Raw genomic sequence first — 20,692 nt, 5'->3', positions numbered from 1 at the left:
GGGTACTTGGAGAAACTGTGCAGGAAACATAGTGCAGAATTAGTTTTGACCCAATTTTAAGTATATCCCATGATCACAAGAGACCACATTTCAGTGTGCCATCAGGTGCCCTTAGTTGTACTATATATGCATTTCAAAAATTATAAGTTGGGACCAACTGGTTGTGCACATGTAATATTTGGTATAGGGCCAAACATAGGCACTTTGATTTACTACACATAATTTTTCTGCACAACCATGCCTGACCACATTTTGGGATCCACTCCCTGATCATGTGGGGTCTGATTTGGCCCAATTAAAATATTATTTATCTATTCATTAGTGTAGGTTAGAGGTTCCAAGTGGTGGCCTACTCAAACCTCCGGCGTGTGGTCCACTACAGAGGCCCAAAGTTGGTACAAAACACAAATAATTAGACAATTTTCAGCAATGGGGTTTGTCACAACTTAGGGCCCAATTTCCAAACACTTAGGGATCATTTTTGACAAAAAGGTGGAACATCCCAGCTCACTTATATAAGGATTAAACATCCCCCAAAGTAGGACCCTTAACTACAAAGTGTGGGGCCCACTACAAGGTGTCAAAGAGGCCTACATGCAATACAGTTAAGTACTTAGAAAATTTTCAGCAAACAGAAAGTGTAAAGGGAATGAAATAGATCCAATGACAAGTGGGGCCCACATACTAGCAAACCATAGATAAGAGACAAAAATATACATGGGTTCCCAGATTGGATGAACTAATAAAATGCATAAATCACAAGTGATCCTACACCCAAGTGGGTCAATGAGAGAATAATTGTTATGTATAACATAGATCAAGCATATTCATCAAGTAATACATGAAATATATATTGATGAAATCTCTATGATCAGATTCTCTGTTGGAAGATCTTATCCAATGGATGGTTTGGGAACAAGTCATTCAGGCCGTTTATAGGTTTCCAACCATACAGAGCCTTGGATCCATCTAGACCACACATAGAAATTCAAGATTGGTCCTTATAAAAGTATCTATTGGTCCAGAATTTTCTAAATTTATCATGAAAGAATCTGATCATAGGGACCATACATATGATTATTAACTATCTCAAGTAAGGTAAGAGCAAATATCAAATACATCTGACCGTTGGAATCATAGATATGGCCCAAACAAGAATGTTCATAATAAGCTCTCAAATGCATCTTTCGTATAAGGCTAAGATCTCAGCCGTCCGAACTCCACTTGAGGCTTTTATATACTGTTGGAAAGCTGGTTCGATTTTCTACGAATCCAACGGAACATATATTTTTAATTCATTCATTAAAAGATTTAAAAATGGGTCCATTTAGGCAAATCGGAATCTTGCATGTGCTGCTGGACAATAGCCATGTAAACTTGATGTTACGGATGATTGGACCGTTGGATGGCTACGAAATTTGGTTCAGAGTTAGTTCATATTGTGATTCATAATATCACCAAGTTTCAACTCCAATCTTAGCATGGTTGATTTTATATGATTTTTAGAGCTTGCTATCCAAAAACAAAAACAAGATTACAAATGAAGGGTGTGGACATGATGTCCATCATGGTGGACCATATTGATGTGGGCCACCTTGCCGACCACCATAGCCATAAATACATGCACACAAGAACTCCACACCAGTGGGGCCCACACATATCAAGAAAATAAAAAGAGGAAGAAATAGGAGGATGAGGAGGGGTGTAGACTCACTTCAATGGATGGATGGTTGGATGATGTTGTGTGGACCACTCCCTCTTGATCAATGGTGGGCCACACCTTGGCCCCACTCTCTCTCACTCTCTCTTAAAATCTCAGAATTTTTCTAAGTATAGGAAAAGAATAAGTGCAAGAGAGCTCTTACTCTTATATAAAGAATTGGGAGTTGAGGTGGCAAAATGATGTGGCAAGTTCATGGAATCTCATTGGTGCTAAAGGTGAGGTGGAATGTGATGAATGGTATGGGTAGTGGATGGTGCTAAGCATGCATTGACCAAGGTGGAAGAAATCTAGACGCATTGGCTAATGGATGGATAAGGATTATGGGTTGTAGGTGATGCATGGTGGATGATGAAGTGAAGTGTTGTAATTGGTTATTTGAAGTGATGTGACACAAATCAAGACATGAATTGGATGTATGTATAGGATGAGGTGGACATGGGTCATGATTAGTTTCTAAGGCATGGGGAGAGAGTTAATGATGAGTTTTGAGAGAGAATTCAATTTTGTCTTATATTTGCTAGCTTCTTATTTTGTCATGTAGCAATTGTCATATTTGTTGGCAATTTCCATGTTTTAAAAGTGGGCTTTAGGCCCACATGGGCTTAAGTCCAATGGGCCTAGCATAATAAAGGTTGCTTGGGTTACTGGATACATAATTTGGGTCGTACATTCGATGGGTCATATCTCACTAATGGAGCGTCGGATTGACACGGTTTTCACCATTGCGACCGTAACGACGGTCCACATGATAGAGGTCTCAAGGTCATCCAGAACAAATCACTTTGGTAAGTTTTCTAGGTGTACTAGGGTGTAGTGTATGGTCTATCAACGATGCGAGTTGGGACACGCATGCACATGAGCGATATTGCAAACGACCGGGATCCCACAAACTTGTTGTGTAAGAATAATATTATATTGTCATTTGTTGAAGCATTATCTAAATTTATTGAAGAGATTTTATTTTCAATGCCCCTATCTCGTAGACAGTTATAAATGCAATCTGAAATAACCAAACCAGTTTGAGGAGGAGAAATGTAGCGGAAGTTTAAAATTCTCTTGTAAAGTTAATCTTCATCAACATAGTGTGCGGTCAATGAAATGTATCCTTTTCTTTGATTAGACGTCGTTCATAAATCAGAAGTTAAACTTATTCTTGAGACTGATGCCAGAACTGCTTTCAGTTTTATTTTCTTACTTATGTACATTTTCATGTACTCCTTCACAGTAGCACGAGAGGCCTTCTCAACCTAAGGATTAAGGAATTTATTGTATCCAATGAAAACTTTGCTCTCTATCATTCTAAATGATTTTTCATTAATGATCACAAATCTTGCGTACCATTCTTTCAGCTTCTCTTTTTCAAACTTATGAGTGGAAAGTTTACCTTGAGACTCATCTCCTTCAGAGTTGCTAAATGAAAGCAACCGTTGGCCTGAAATTGAGATTTGTGGTCTCTTTGACCCTCCAGAATTTTTGTTGTATAATGATTTGCAGTGCATGCATCTAATTTTCAGCACATCATTAATTATAACTTCTTCAAAATCATCCTACAGAGCTGGCCTTTTCTTTTATTTGGTTGTAGTTATAGTTGAAGACCCCTCTCCCTCCACAATAAGAGGAGATGTGGCCGACTCATTAGCATCAGGGGTAGTTGGGACTTCCTCACTAGCCATCTATAAATATAAATATAGAAAATTAACTTTTAGGCACCTATCAACACGAGTGGTGTCTATTTAAATGTATTCTAAATTTTTAGAATTTCCTAATTGTCTAAATCAGTCACCCATTCAATGTTGAATAGATTGTAATGCTTTCATTTTTCAATTTAAATACCACGCCAAAATTTTGACAACATCTCCCCTTATCTCTCCAGATATATTAATCTTGTATTTGATTCTCATGTCAACTATCCATATAAAGTGTGGATATTTGATGATGTAAACAAATGCAAGAAATATATTCAGAGAAGAGGAGAGGCGAACCGAAAAAGGCATATGCATTTAAATTAGAATAAATAAAAATATTCTTATCTATCCAACATTGAACTCTCCAAAAATGGACAATTTGAGAATTTTTATGCCTCCAAAAACATTGAATTTATGTTTGGCAATATAGAAATCCTCAAATGGGCAACTGAATATCTTATACTACAACAATAAAACATTAAAAAAATTAATATAACTGATTGAACAATAAGATATTAACAATAACAATAACATTAATTTAACATTAATATTAACAATCTAACATTGACATTAACAATAACAAAAAAATAACATTAACATTAATATTAATTTAACAATATAACATTTAAAATCACATAATTGATAAATGATAACTAATAATAACATTAAGTCATTTACAATCTAAATTCTAGCATTAATATATGTGAATCACTTACCAATCTAACATTAATATATATATATATATATATATATATATAATATTATAATATATTTATTATACAATATATATATATATATATATATATATATATATAATTTATATTATACAATATGCATCATCCATCCATCCATTCAATTATCCCTCACATCCATGATCCATCCATCCATCCATTCAATTATCCCTCACATTCATGATCCATCCATCCATCCATCTATCCATCCTTCCCTCCAATCCATCCATCCATCCATCCATCCGTGCATCCAACCATCCCTCTCATCCATCCATCTCTATAGAGGTTTTAGGGTTTTTAATATATATATATATATATATATATATATATATATATATGTAATTTTTATGTATAATATATAATATAACAATATAAATATATAAATATAATATATATTAACAATGCACCGATCAACAACTGATGATCGGGTTGCCAGCCATGGACAGCGGGTGGCTGAATTTAATTTTTCAATACATGTAATAATATATATATATATATATATATATATATATATATGGGGTATATACAGGCCGGTCCGGCTGAACGCCTAAAAATCATGACTTACAAGTCACAACAACAAAAGGGAGGGATAAGGTTCGATTGTTTATCGGACGAACGGGCAGGGTAGTGATGGATGGTTAAGGCAGGGGTAAGCAGAGCATGACAATGATAGATGGGCTGGGCAGGGGTGACGGGCGAGCAGAGACGATAACAATGGACGGCCAGACTGGCAGGGCAGGGGTGAGCAGAGGCTGACAAACACAGGAGGGCCGGACGACGGGATGAGTGGCTCGGCTGCTCGGGCAGAGAGAGAGAAGGGGGGGGTGGGAGAGGAGGGTTCGTTCGGTGGTTGGGCTAATGTTTGTTCGGTGGTTGGGCTAATATGAGAGAGGGGTAAGGTTTTTTAGGTGGGTATTTATATCAAATGTACCGAGCCGAGCCGAGTCAAACCGATTCGAGTCGAGTTCAAGTTATGTACCGATCCGAGTCGAGTCGAGCTTGGGCCAGCTCGAACCCGGGTCGAAATTTTTTTGAGCTAAAAAAATCAACTTGACTTGACTCAAACTCAGTTTCGAACTGAGTCGAATCAAGTTTTTTTGAGTCGAGTTAAGCGAATTAACCGAGATAACTCGGTTCGTGTACAACTCTAGTGACAGAAGCATTCGCCAGAGTTCAGAGGACAACTGGCATGTCTACTAAAAAATCCACCTCATCAGATCGTTCGACTTTTATCTCTACATCAGGCAGAGGTGATGGGGGAATTCAAGGTGGTCGTGGTCGTGGTAATCGTCACTGCACTCATTGTGGCTTCAACAATCATATTGTTGATTTATGTTGGAATTTACATGGGAAGCCTGCTTGGGCTAATAAAGTCAACTCATTGGAGGATAGTTCAGAAGGTTATGTAAACAATCCTACCACTCGTGCTGATCCTAGTACTTCAAGTGACACAGTCACTATGTCCAAGGAAGAATATGCCAATCTTCTAAAAAATCATTCCACTCATACCTCTTCCTCCATTGCTACCCTTACTCAGTCAGGTACATCTTGTCTTACATTTTCTGAGAGTACTCCATAGATTATTGATTATGGTGCTTCTGATCATATGATCAATAATCGTAATTTACTGTCAAAGTTAGTCCAGTCTTCATCTATTTCATCTGCCACTATGGCTGATGGTACTTCAACTAATGTATCCTTCATTGTGTCCTACATTAGAACTCTCCTTGTCTTCAGTTTTGTCTATTCCTAAGTTCCCATTGAGGCTATTTTCTGTAAGTAAACTAACCAAATCCTTAAATTGCTCTGTCAAAATTTATCCTTCTTATCGTGAGTTTCAGGATCTAAAGACGGGGATTGATTGGTGGAGGGCACGAATCTAATTGACTATACTATCTCAAGAGTGGAATAATCGGAGTTGGAGCTGCATCGCAAACTAATATCTCCTCATCAATGGCATTCCAAGTTTGGGCACCCATCTTTAACTAATTTGAAGAGTCTTCTCCTGTCTTTATCCTATGTGTCTAAGTTAGAATGCGAAGCTTGTGAGTTGGGCAAGCATCACAAAGTGTCTTTTCTGTCGCATGAAGATAAAGTTAGTGATAAACCTTTTTATTTGATACATTCATATGTTTAGGGACCCGTTCATATTTCTAGTTTATCTAATTATAAATATTGTCATCTTTGTAGATGATTACTATAAAATGACAGCTATATTTGATGAAAAATCGTTCTGAGGTGTTTATTTGTTTTAAAGAATTTCATGCACAAATCCAAACTCAATTTGATGCTAAAGTGTGTGTTTTAAGAACAAATAATGCTAATGAATACACATCAAATCTTTTTCACTCCCATTTCTTATCTCACGGCATCATTCATTAAACGTCTTGTGCACACACACCGTGGAAAAATGGAGTTGTGGAGCGTAAAAACCGTCATTTGCTTGAAGTGGCTAGGGCATTATTATTGGACATGAAGGTTCCAAAGAGTTTTTGGGGTGATGCCGTTTTAACTGCATGTTATCTTATAAATCGAATGCCTTCGTCAGTATTAGGAGGTAAAACTCATTTTTCTGTGTTGTTTCCCCAGTATCCATCCTTTTGTCTTCCTCTTAAAGTTTTTGTATGCGTATGTTTTGTACATCAATTTGATCATGTCTCCAATAAGTTTGAACCCAAATTTGTAAAGTGAGTTTTTAGAGTGCTCAAATGCTTAGCGTGGCTACAAATGCTATAATCTATCACCCGTAGACGATATGTGTCTATGGATGCCACATTATTTGAAAATACTCCATATTTCTCAGATAATGAGAATATATTGTAACTTTTCAAAAACTCTACCACCCTTCCTGTGGCGACGGACACATATTTACCTGGAAAGCAAGCTAACGAGTCACATTCAAATCCACCATTGTTGTAGGTTTACTCTAGACGTTCCAAGAGAAGCATTGAAGTACCTAGTAACGTGCCTTCTACCAGTTCCACTCATCCATCTGAAGATCCTCCTCTTCAGTGTCCACCACACTTGCTGAATGAAGCTAATCAACCTATTGCTATTCGAAAGGGTATACGTTCTTGTACTTTACATCTAATTTCTAATTTTGTTTCCTTGAATGGTCTATTGCCTTCATTTCGGCAGTTTGCTTTGTCCTTGTCGTCTGTGTCAGTCCCTCGATCATTTTAGGAGGTTCTTCATACTGATAGGTGGAAAAGAGTTATGGAAGAAGAAATAGCCGCGCTTTATCAAAATCAAACTTAAGAATTTGGCTAAGTTACCTGCAAAAAAACATGCAGTAAGGTATATACAGTGAAGTACAAGTTTGATGGCACCATGGATTGTTTAAAGGCCTGGTTGGTGGCAAAATGGTATACTCAGACTTTTAGAGTAGACTACTCTGAAACCTTCTCTCCAGTGGCCAAGCTTCATTCAATTCTTGTGGTGATCTCTATTGTTACAACTGGCACTCATCCTTGCTTCTCTTGCCTCCAATCGGGGTGATCATCCTTGCCTCATTTATTCAACCATCACATGCCACTCCCTTCTGACAACTCTACCAGATTGCGCCTGCCACTTCTCGAGGCAGGCCTTACGGTGGGTTACGTGTCATGTTGAGAATCTCTTCTTCTCCGCCAACCTCTGCAACAACATTCGCCTGCCGCGACAAAGCTACTCTTGATTTGGCACTCAACAAGAGCATTCAAGTCATACTCCTATCTCCCCTACTCTCCTACACCCATCTCTCCCTCCTACAATTTCGTTACTGCACCAACAATCATCTAACCAGATCGTTCCTTCCCCTACACCTTTGCGGATGATCCTAACTGAAAGCTTCACATCTACGATTGCAATGGAGACTCTAACATTCTCTCCCTATTCTTCCTCATACAGATTCGTGCCATCCTCAATTCTACCAATGTTTCAGTCACTGGATCTGTAGCCATCAACTCCTTAATGCATGAACCCATAACAACAAAGCTTTGAAGAACTATAGCTCAAATGGCAATCCCCACGGTTGTACCTAGAAGACCTCCTTTCCAAACTTCGACCAGTTGGATCACCGACACAGCTTCCATCGAGCCCTTGTCGAGCAATGCGTCGGCGAAAAGGACGTTGTTTGGATTTTTAGAAGGCCTAAGGAAAATCCAAACCTTAGAGTCACCTAACGACTTTAATATATAGTCCTCTCTCGTCACTCCACAGTAGGCATCTAACCACTCTTCCACCTCCTTCATCGAGGCCCCCTTATCGTAGCCACCAGACACATTGAAGATTTTTCTAGGAATTGCCCACCACTCCCTCATGTAAGCTAGCCTTTGAGCTCTCCACTAACTTATCTATCCACACTCATCTATCTTCCGTTGATGGAATCCCTTCGCCGGATTTGCCGCCACTTTCCTTCTTTTCATCTTCCCCTCGTGAGCTTCTCACCACTGCATCTCTGTAGGGGCTTGAGCTTTTCGGTCCTTAAGACTTGTCTAGCCCTTCCTTGTCACCATCTATGGTCCCCTCCATCTTCTTTTTTCCTTCCTCATCCTTCCCTTCTCCTTTTTGGAAGATGGAACTGTTTACAACCTCCGGACCGTAACAGGCCCACTGATCTTTACTTCTGGCTGTTACGCCTTAGTTGGTGGGAATCTAATGACATGGAAAAACAAAAGCAATCTGTTGTGGTCCGCTCTAGTGCTAAAGTGGATTATTGAGCAATGGTTCATGGTGTATGTGAACTACTTTGGCTAAAGACCTTTTTGAATGAGTTAGGTCTCCCTGTTGCTTCTCTCATGATGCTGCGCGGTAATACTCTTGCAGCTATTCCCATCTCCTTGAACCTAGCTTATCATGAGCATCCAAACATATCAAGGTTGGTTGTCATTTTATCGGAGAAAAAGGTGGCTTCTAAGGATGCATGTCATATTAGAAGTTGGATGATCAACTCGCCAATTTTCTAACCAAGGGAACTGGTTGTCGCCATCTGCTTCGCTTGTTTCCGACCTAGGCCTAATTGATATCGATGCTCCGGCTTAAGTGTGAGTGTAGGGAATGTGAATTTATATATAAATGTGTGCACATGTGTATTCTATGGTTGTATTCCTACGGAGCAATATATGTTTTTCTCATGTTTATATATATGGGGAGAAGGTTCTATGAGGCTGACCTTATGGGAGCTTCGCATGAGTTCGAGATTTGTGGGCTCCACCGTCATGACTGTCAGACATCCACATTGGGCATTTGGTGGCTCCCCTATAGGTTACAGGATGTCCCATAAATCAGCTATATCTGGAACTCAGGTAGGCCACACATGCAATCATGCCTAAAACATCTAAAAGCACTTGATAGGGCCCAGTTGAGTTTTGGAATGGCCTGAAATTTGGTGTGACCCCTCATTTGAGTGGGACACTCACAAAGGATCGGTTGGATGTCTGAACCACATCTTAGTAGGCCCTATAAACAATCAGGAAGGTTTCAATAAGTGAGCATCTACTTTCAACTATGGTCTATGGTGTGGCCTACTGAAGTCATGGATTGGCCTGATTTTTAGGTCCAAGTCCCATTATGGAAGGGTGCATCTAGTTGATGGTATGGATGTCTATGGTGTGGCCTACTGCGTGTGCGTGTGTGTGTGTGTGTGCGCGTGCGTGCGCGCGTGTGTCAAGAGGGACTAACACAAGTCTTGCATTTGTCTAAAATGTCCCCCCCCCCTCTTTGTCAGTTCTTCCTCTTCTTCTTCACTCTCACTCGCCATCCCTTATCTTTCTCTTCTTTCTACTCTTTCTCCCATCAGGCACAAGATTAGAGGCATTTTTATGAGAGGAAAATGAGATTTCCACTTACTATTTAAATAATACCCCAAAAAAATGGAATTCATGGGAATCCATGTTTTCAGTAGTGCTTAGAGTTCATGGGAATCCATAATTGTCCAATCTTTTCAAGTTTGTTTTCTTTTTTGACTATCCAAAAGGCCCCTTATACAATAATATAGCTTTCTAGATTAAGCTGGATAGGCATGTTTACGTGTTGTATGTTGAGTTTTAGACATCCTCATCTCTATCAATTATTGGAATTGATAATCTAGCTTACTGCAGTTGAAACTAGAGCCTCTTACTAACAAATCAAACATATAGGAAGGAAGAATTGCTTTATTGAAAAACCTTAGAATGTTTTCCTTCAATCAAACTTCCTTAACAATTGGCAAAGGATGCACATATCAGAGGAAAGATTTACAAGAACAAGGAAGAAAAATACATCTAGATCTTTAGTTGGAGCTTTGGGAGGGGCTATAGTTTTTCCTCCTCGGATGATATGAGTGGAGTTGCTTTACAGTGAGTCAACTTCCATATGATCTTGGCTACTTGCCATGTTGTCGAATTTGTTTCCCTCTCATGTTTCTGTTCGGATCTGAATTTTGGACTCGCCCTCATTATTAAGACCATTTTCGGATGCTATGCTATGCTCTAACAATTTGAGCTTTTAGAGCAAGTGGTTAATTGTCCTGCATCAGTTTAGGGTTAGGCTATAAATAAAATGTTTGGAGAGGGGAATCATGGAGTTTGAGATCTTTCTCTGATACCATGTTCAAATCAATGGTATACAAGAAGAAAGAGAGAAAAAGAGAGATTGATTCCCATTTCTCCAAGGGGGTGTTTGGATCTTAAGTTACTTAAGATAAGCTACTTATGTCTTAAGTAGCTTATCTTGATTTCTACTTGTTAAACTGAAGTGATTAAGTTCAAATAAAAAAAAGCTACTTATAATTGATCATAAACCAAACTTACTTATCTCGAATAAGTTACTTATCTAGTGCTGTAAGTAGAAAAAGTAACTTATTTTATGGTATCCAAACCCAGCCCTAATCATCTTAGTTATAGCTCTTTTTTGTCTTTCTTTTTCCACAATGGGTACACTGCAGCAGCACTGAAAATGTATCAACTCTAACACATGCATATTCAATAGACTAGCTGGAACTTTCAAAAAAGAATCTCACACATGTTTTCTAATCTATCCACCATAGTTTATGCATATACTCAAAATCTTTATACATTCATATCCTCTAATCTACATTGTTAATTAGCATAAAACCCAATACTAGCCTTATATTAAGGCTCTAAAAATAATCATAATAAAATATGAATTAGCAAAAAATGAGGAGATTTTATTAAGTATGCATAAAATTTCACCTTTGCTGTGATTGCTGGGGATCAAACTCTTTTTGTTTTTTTGTTTTTTTTGTTTTTTTGTTTTTTTGTTTTTGTTTTTGTTTTTGTTTTTGTTTTTGTTTTTTTTTTGTTTTTTGTTTTTTTGTTTTTTTGTTTTTTTTGTTTTTTTGTCTTATAATGTTTAATTTTCCAATACTATCAAACTAGATGATTTTGCTCCTCAGAAAGAGTTCTTTCTCTTTGTAGTGCATATTGATCTCAAGCGGCATCTACTTGCTTCTGATAATTTCATTTTCTCAGAGGTCTTATTTAGTGTACATGCAGATGCTGTATTATAGCGAGGAGACAACTGCCCATCATGAATTCCAGCCTTCAAGTTTGACACTGGCAGACAAGTGGGTATTAAGAAGACCCATATGTTTTTCCCCCCAGTAATCTGCCTGAACTTTTAATAAAGATGAAAATTGATTGGTATGTTTTGTTGCAGCATTTTTCTGCCTGATGCTATGGATATCGATCTCGAGATCAGCGACTTGCACAATTCGAGTGGTTTGAAAGAAAGTAGGGAGAAGCTTCAAAGCACTCAACTCCATCTAGAAGGATGCCTAAACCTTGATATGTTTCGTGGGACAGTGGAACTTCTGGACCTCAGTCAATGTTTGAATGAACCAAGTGATTGCATAGAACAGATAAAGCTGCAGGAGGTTCTTTCAGATATTGAAAAATCTCACCTTCGTACGGAAGGAAACCCACTTGATGGAACACCGGCCAAAACTCCCGACAACTTCCCATATCCATTAGGTTGACATCTTCATCTACTAAAAGTGTTGTTAAATTGAATTATATAATTCTCACGGAAAAATAATCAAGATTTGACCTGAATCCAATTTGATAAATATCATTCATGCCTTTCAGGAAAAGAAAAAGAAGTGATACCGTTCACTGAAAGAAGGAACGGCTTAGTATCTCAGAATTCTTAATGGTTTTAAAATTAGGAGTGATGGTGGATGAAATTAAATTTCCAGTAATGTGCCAAGCGTGACTTATTTCCAATGTCTGATAAGTCCTTAGATTCTCTACATATTTCATTATACAATGACCGACTTTTGTTTCCATTTTAAATGGTTTTGATTTGGCCTTTGTTGTTGATCAATAAAGGAAACTTTTTATTCGAAAGTACTAAGAGGGGAAAATTATGTGTTAAGGCGAAAAATGATCTTCCTACCTAGTCCCTAACCTATTTTTATTAAGAGCATAAGAATACAAGTGGCATGGTGTCCTGGGGGAGCACTGAAGGAAAGGGAATACACCATCCATTATGATAACAGATGAGGGGTTTGAACACATCTCCACCTTCCTAGGTAAGGGTGTAGACCAACTCAATGGCCTTACAGGGAAATATGTAGAATACAGGAAAGGGTAACCTGTAGGCCTGAAGATAAATCCTGAATTCCATATAATCATCATCATCATCATCGAAGGCTTATGCCAACTAAGTGAGGTCAGCTACATGAATACTGTTGCACTGTTGCGCTTGTCAGGATTCATGAAAGAAAGTAAGAAAAAGAACCTCTCCATTCACTTCCCGGATGCCCAGAAGATTGCTTTGTAAGAATCACTGTCAGCGGTGACTGGGCCCGTCAGTCACTTGTGAAACAACCTCAGCCTCATCAATATGTCTGTAGTTTCAAATTCATTGAATCACAGTAACCAATGGTCCAGAAAATACTAACTTGACTTCTCACCATGATTTCTAGTTACACTTCTGATCTTGGATTTTCCAGGGTAGCCTCTTCGGCTCCCCTCAATGTTGAGAATCCACATATACATGGGAGGGGCACACCAGGAGGTGTCGGCCTTCTTTCACACTACCAAGAGCATTGGTAGTATAAGACCAACTCATTCTAAATATGCCCACCGTGGCCATGCCATGAAAATCCCCAAGCACAGTATCTCAGTATTTCACATATTTTAAATTTTTTTATGTTTTAATTTTCTAGGATATTTAAAATATATATACATTATGGCTTAATTTAGTCAGTCTCCCACATGATTCTTCCACCCATATCAACTATCATACGTTGTTATTATTCTTCAGCTCCAATTTGACCGGACTGTTGTGACGCAGTTGATGCTACCCCTGAAGTGATGCTTGTTCCTACTCCATCTAACAAGGAGCGGAACCGGAAGCCAAGGAAAAGAAAACGTCCCTTCGATGGGACCATTGTGTTATCAAATGAGTAAGTAACCGTAACACTCCAAGGCAGGATTTCCCCCCTGCTTTGTTTTACATATCAACTGTTTCTTGATCATGATTAGAAGTAACATCTTGCAGTTATTGCTTCATAGAAAATGATTTTCTTCTATCTGGGTTTACAAGTTTACAATGAGATGTTGATTGCAAGAAATATCTTCCTCAGTTTTATGACAGTAGCTAGAAGTTAAATAGCTCAAGCACAAAATTCTTGAAGAAACAACGATTTATTAGAAAAGTCACAGATGGATGGGCTACTACATGCTGTGAAACCACTACTCAACTGAAACATGTGCCCCTTTGAGGTGCACACATTCATGAGCATGAGATCCTGACTGTTCATTAGGTGAGCCAGACTGCATCTCCCTCAGCTCAAAAGTTAGGCCTCTCTAAGCTTATCAGGTGAGGCTTACCCAAAAACAGGATGTGAAATAAACTGATCAACAGGTCAGATTTAATATACTTTGGCCCACCAGATGAGTGGACGTGATTTTTGGGCGAGCGTATGTTCTTGGTAGGGCTCACTTGATGAAATGGCCTCAATCTCACACACGTGTGCCCACTCACAATTCTGCATGAAATCTATTCACTTCTGAAAATCAGCTGAAGATCCTTTAGGGCCTGTTATTTGAGCTATAAATGGATGTAAATGGTGGCAAACAAATAATTATGACAAATTCATGCTGTTTGGCTTAAAGTGGGATTTTCACCTAAAAAATTAGGCAAAACTCAACTTCGTAATAGGTGGGCCCCACTATGATGTATGTGCTATATCCATGCCGGCCATTCATTTTTTCATATCATTTTAGGGCATGAGCCAAAAGATGAGGCAGATCCAAAGCCCAAGTGGACCACACCACAGAAAATAGTGGGGATTGAACACCTACCATTGAAAACTTTTTGGGGCTACAAAAGTTTTAGATGTGCCTCATTTTTAGGCTCATGCCCTAAAATGATCTAACAAAATGAATGGATGGTGTGGATAAAATACATACTTCATGGTGGGGTTCATACAGTTTATGTGAGTCTCTTTTCAAAATGTGCCTGTAGCATCTTTACTGCTGTAAATATTAAAGTAAGTCATCATTACTTATTTATCATCATTTACATGCATTTACATCTAACCAAATTAACGCAATGGCATTTTCACATCGGGCTCGAGTGAGGTGGCTTGCGTAAAGCGGGGCACACTTGAGGCGGGTGGCTTATGTGAGGCGGGACCCATGTGAAGTGTGCCCATGAGGGGGGTTCATCCGAGGGCCTGACATGGGCTATGACATAGAGGGATTGATTTGCCATGCTCTATTAGTTCGAGCTTTTAGAGCAAGTGGTTAGCTGTCCTACCTCAAAAGTGGTATCAAAGTGGGAGGTCTTATGTTTGAGACTCCTCACCGGGAGTTATTAATGTTAGGGCATTTTCACACCAAGCTCGAGTGGGGTGGCCTGTTTGAGGCAGGACCCATGTAAAGTGGGTCCATGAGGGGGGTTCAGCCAAGGGCTTGACCTGGGCTATGAGATAAATGAGATTGATTCACCACGCTTTATCAGTTTGAGCTTTTAGAGCAAGTGGTTAGTTGTCCTACGTCACAAACAGGTCCTTAGGGTGTGCTTGGATGCCCACCCTTTTTTCTTTTTACATAGTCACATTTTGTTTGAAAATTATTTTCCAAGGAAGCATTTAGAGAGAAAAACAGGCAGTGGGCTGGGATTATTTTATTTTATTTTATTTTATTTTTTTTTGAACATTTTCTATGAAAACACTTTGGAAAATGGTTTTCACCAAAATGTGAACTCCTAATCAGAAAAAAGAAAAGGAAGTCATTTTCTTGAAAAGTATTTTCCACCCAAGTACTTTTGAAGCTCCCAAACAGGCCATAAATCTCCAAAGGACATGCAGATATAGGGAAAGCTGCTCCCTCCCAACTGGCAATGTTCTGCTTGACTGCCTCTTACACACATGTCCGAATATGAGATATTTTTGAAAATCCGAACTGTTCATCAGACTTGTTGCAGAAAAGCACATGCAGTTGGTATGCTCTTGACAGGCACTGACATCATGTTGGTGCTTGTCGAGAGAACAATGCGTAAAAGACATTTTTAGTGGCATCCAAACATGCCCTTAGGAGATCACTGAAAAATGTAATGTAAGCGAATTGCAGGTTTTGCAAATGTTGTCCGTTTCATTTCTATTAAAGAATTTGATGTAATTGTATTTATTTCAAATTTGTATAATAGGGCTTTGAGGCAGGGGCTATGCGATGCAAGTAGTTTGGTACATGTGCGGAGGAAAGCTCCCCAAACTATACTCAGTGCCTGGAAGGCCAACAAAATCTCTAATCTACATACGAGTTTCTTGGAGCCTTTGACTCCTGGTGAGTTTCCAATCGTTTCCATGTGTTCCCAATCAATGGCTTCCCAACTGAGAAATCATGTATCATTTCGTGCTCATCTTAAAACTCCTGCCTCGGTGCAGGTATTTCATCGGAGCTTAAAGCACTCTTCACAAGAAATCATTTTGATCGTCTGGAACCAAAGGATCCTGCAGAGGGTCCCACTCAGTCAGATGAAGAGGAATTTGAAACACACATGAACTTGTCAGATGATAATGCAGTCTCCCCAAGAAATGCTTTTGTCAATCCTTCGGCGTCATTTATGTCTGCAGAGGCTACTGCAACCATTAACTCAAATGAAGTGAGATTTGAACTGCCAATTGAAAGAGAGGAGTGGCCTGCTACTCCTGCAGCCAGTAACTCAAACGGAGCAAGATTCAGAACGCCAATCAGAAGTGAGGGAGAGGAGCCACCTGCTAGTGGAACTCCAGATTTTTGGCAGAATCTGATGGATGAGGTAAATGGATTTCTTTTTCTTTTACATTTATTGTCTGTTGCATGTTTGTTGCTCAAATAGTCTGTCCAAGGATACATGTAGTATCTGAGGATCATGGTTAGGTGATCCAGACCTTTTAATAAGATGGACCCAACCATCTATGTGCCATGCAAAAAAAATCTCCCAGTTTGGAATATCCTAGCTATTTTGTCCATTTCCCGTTGACTCCAAACTGCTGCTGTATTTTTCTTCCTTAACCAAGCATTAGGATTATCCTGCTGGGATTTATTTTTCTTTTCTTTTCTTTTCTTGGGCAGCATTGGTCCAATGGTCCGTCCATGGCGAGGCCCATCAGATCAATGATGTTAATCACCGAGCTCTGGGCCCTGCTTCCTTGAACTCAACTCAAGGCCCGAGGATACTATACATATCCTCTAGCAGAGGATCATATAATTCCTCTCCTATTTCTGTATGGCAGAAACTGCAGCTTGGATGTCAGCTAGTATTACTAACAAGGTTTAAAAGATAGTTTGGAAACCTGAAAACTTGACTTCTACTCTATCTTCAGCTGGGTCGGGTTGACTCCAAGACCTGAACTCAATATTTAATAATTAAAGTTTTAATAATCTTAGGGATAGGAATAGATATTTATGATAAGTAAAGAAATAGGAAAGGAACACATAGACTGATTTTTAAGCGTATCAGCCGACCCGGTCTACGAATCTATTCCTATGAAATACAAATGCTATTATCAAACCACTCAATGGTGGGTTGGTTCAGATCATCCTTCCCTCTGGCAGAGGTTGTGGGTTTGATTCCTTACTCCCTAATTTCATTTTATTAACATTCACACTGAGTCACCAAGTGACTCACTTCAAGTCAACATGAGTCCTGTTGAGTCGACTAGACGAGTCACCCCAAGTCAGGATTGAGTCGGACCAGGATTGAGTTCCCAGTGACTTGACTCAAAATCTCAGTGAGTTGAGTTGATTCGGTCGAGTTATGAGTCAACCCAGTGAGATTTAGAATTATGGTTGAAAGTATTGTCTAAAACCAGCATGTGTCCCTGATACATGCCAGTTTTGTCCATGAACGATATTGCTATAAGAGCTCATATTGGTCTGGAACAAACGATATAGGGCGATACGACCCTGTTTCAGTGGTGAATGATACGATATGCAATTCTTGATTGCTATTAGTGTTGATATATCTTTCTCTATGCAGGAGATTAGTTCTCATGAAGTGGGTCAATGGAACCAAGGTATGATTGTCCTAATAACCCTTGTTAGTCTTAAGCTGCTTGGTTTTATTTTAAATTTTTTTTTTCTTTGGAAATGCTTGTTTTTGCTTCATGAAATGTGCTTATCGAAGCTTGTATTGTATTGCAGATAGATGGTTGATTAGAACCAGGTTAGATGGAAGAAGCTTCTGTTTAATTTGCATGCTTAATAGTAGCGATAAAATTCTTCTTGGAACAGCTGACATTTATCTTCTGCATGCAAAATGTGAATTTTCAGGACTGTGGCACAGCATCTGCATAACTGCTTTTCAAAACAAGAAGAGGGTAAACAGAAGGGAGTGTTAAGCTTGGCTTGCCTTTTGGAAAGAAGCACAAGAAAAACATGTGCTAGACTGTTCCATGAGACTCTGGTATGCTCACTCACCACTTCTCTACTTAATATGCCTCTGTAGTTGGGAATTCTGAAAGTCTCATTTTAGTGAGGAATTATAGTATAAGCAACCCAAGACTATCAAGAGCATACATGGATTTGAGTTTTGATAATGGGGCCCATCTTCGGTAATCCAGACCATTATTCTATTGCACCGTGCTATGGATGAACAATGCCCCAAAATCTTCCAGATTGGAAGATCCTAACCACCCAATCGATGCACTTTTTTCCATAGCTTGCATGCCAGGCCGGTCGACCTGGGACTCGGCCAGGCCAACTGACTCGGTCAATGACCTGGTTGCTAGGTCGGGAGAACCAGGAAACACTAGGCTTGGCCTGATTTCCCAAGTCAAGGTGTGACTCTGTTGATCTGTCTGAGTCGAAACGGGCCAGGCAAGTGTTTAGGTGCAGATCTGTAAATTTTGAGAGATCAATTAATATATATATATATATATATATATATATATATATATATATATATATATATATATATATATATATTATGCTAAGAATAATAAAAAAATCATTTTTTGACCTGCCTTGTTAACCTGTGGATTCACAGTCGACCCAGAACCTCTGACCGAGTCCCAAGCCGAGTCCTGGTTGAAAAACTATGCTTTCTTCAGTTTGAATGGGATTGTGGCTTTTATATGCACATCTTGGCCTATCAAGGAGATATTTTGGCATGCCAAAGCATGGGTCCCACTTGTCATAATTGAAAACAACGTATATTGTGCAAAGGCTTGCCTGGCATGTTACCTTTGTCACATGTATGAGATCGAAGCTGCTCAGCAGGTGGGCCCTACTGCATGGATGCTCTGGCACCAAGAATCAGGCTGGTACAATCATCAGCCATGCCACAGATTACCTATATGGACCCCTGGCAACTTCTTTTGAATGATTCACAGTTGTACATGAGTAGCCCATCTGACAAGTGGCCATTTAAAAGGTGTGGTGGTCTGTTGAAAAACATGGTATTTTTTTTTTTTTTAATTATTTTAAATCTTGGGTTTGATCACCAAATTGCACCCATCGTTCTAAACTGTGGCTTCACTTGAAAATCATTTGAGTAAACTCAGCTTGGCAAGATTTTGAGCTGAGTCATTGTGAAACTTGGTTCTAAGCCTTGCTTCGCCTCAACTTGTTGTGACTCGGTCGACTCAACTCACTGACTGGGTTGACTTGACTCACTGACTCGGTCGACTACTCACTAACTCGGTCAACTCAACTCACTGACTCGGTCAACTCGATTCAACATGATTTGAATCAAGTAACTCACTTGCAAAGCATTTTTTCTTAACTGATGCTTGACTTGAAAATCGTGTGAGTCAACTCAGCGTGGCAAGATTTTGAGCCCGGTCACTGTGAAACTCGGTTCTAAGCCTTTCTTGGTCTCAACTCGTCGTGACTCGGCTGACTCGACTCACTGACTCGGTCAACTCGATTCAACAGGATTTGAATCAAGTAACTCACTTGCAAAGCATTTTTTCTTAACAAAAAAGTAATAGCTATGATTTGAACCCAAGAACTCGAGCAGCAGGAGCAACACTTCTAATCAACAAGCCAAGCAGCATATGTTCACATGTCATTCCATTATTTTTACTATATACAATATTTTTAAAATTATTTAATTACTACATATTGAGTGGAGTCAAGTAAAGACTCGTTTGAGTCTTCAGTCAACCTGACCTGGCTAGACATCAAGTTGACTCGTTATTGAGTTTTTTACCTATGGTTGCACCGAGTTTGTACTTAACATATTGGATGTGAAGAGAGCTTGGCTTATATATTGAAATTCCTTGCAGGTTTTAAGGAGCGTAGGGTATATAGATGTGAAGCAAGATTCCCCTTATGCTGACATTCTTCTGCTGCCGACCCCACAAATCAAAGCAATGTTCTGAACGCAGATAGCACATGCAAACGATGTGGGAAGCTGCACAACGCCTGCAAATCTCAAGCCACAATGATGAGCTTGCAAATGCAGAGGTAACTCAGGTGTTCAGAAGCTGGAGTTTCTGCTCCTTGTTATGATTAACAGAGTACAAGTCACATGCCCCCACCCTGTTGTATTATAAAACATCTTCTGTATATATAATTAGCCACATTTCTGTCCATGTATAGAATAGAACATCCACCATTTTTTTTTTTTCCATCCTTCTTTCAATACTACTAACCTTCTTTCTCCAGCCAGTAGTTCAAAAACCCCAAAACTCTGAACTGACTTGATGTTCAGCCTAGTCTAATGGAGATGGAGACTCAAACCTGACTTGACTCAGTATTTCATAACTTTAATTTTAAAAATATTAGTAATAGTGAAATGTATTTAATATAGATAAGTGTTATATAGGTAAATATAAAATGGAACTAACATCAAATGACTAGGTTATGCATTGGTTAGGTGCATCTTCGACTATAGTTGAGGTCAATGATTCGATTCCCTTGCTCCCTTCTTCACACCTTATTAATGTGTACCTCTCTTCACACCTTATTAATGTGTAACTTGTGACTCACTGAATGACTTGGTCTGAGTCACCGTGAGTCATGTTGATTTAACCACTCAATTGAGTTGACTAGATGAGTTTCCTGTCTCAGGTTTGAGTCAGACTCGGTTCTGAGCTTCTCAGGGACTCGGCTCGAAATCTCGCTGACTTA

At 39.1% G+C, this 20,692-nt stretch overlaps 1 protein-coding gene across 5 annotated transcripts in view; it reads left to right on the top strand.

Moving 5' to 3' along the window:
• The window catches only part of LOC131246304 (sister chromatid cohesion 1 protein 2-like), a 41,258-nt gene extending 20,950 nt beyond the window's left edge, over positions 1–20,308 (top strand). For 3 of the 5 annotated variants that reach the window (XM_058246275.1, XM_058246270.1, XM_058246272.1), the window contains exons 5-13: positions 11,591–11,685; positions 11,778–12,091; positions 13,419–13,530; positions 15,780–15,916; positions 16,018–16,391; positions 17,595–17,631; positions 17,759–17,780; positions 17,888–18,020; positions 19,846–20,308. In XM_058246275.1, the coding sequence (XP_058102258.1) occupies positions 11,591–11,685; positions 11,778–12,091; positions 13,419–13,530; positions 15,780–15,916; positions 16,018–16,391; positions 17,595–17,631; positions 17,759–17,780; positions 17,888–18,020; positions 19,846–19,941 (1,320 nt within the window). In that variant the 3' untranslated portion in view covers positions 19,942–20,308. The remainder of the gene's footprint in view (positions 1–11,590; positions 11,686–11,777; positions 12,092–13,418; positions 13,531–15,779; positions 15,917–16,017; positions 16,392–17,594; positions 17,632–17,758; positions 17,781–17,887; positions 18,021–19,845) is intronic. The other 2 variants (XM_058246274.1, XM_058246273.1) reach the window with 1 other exon arrangement.
• The last annotated feature ends 384 nt before the right edge of the window (positions 20,309–20,692 follow it).

Source organism: Magnolia sinica, chromosome 5 (genome assembly GCF_029962835.1).
Source record: "Magnolia sinica isolate HGM2019 chromosome 5, MsV1, whole genome shotgun sequence".
NCBI classification, from domain to species: domain Eukaryota; kingdom Viridiplantae; phylum Streptophyta; class Magnoliopsida; order Magnoliales; family Magnoliaceae; genus Magnolia; species Magnolia sinica.
This window is presented reverse-complemented; position numbering and strand designations above follow the sequence as displayed.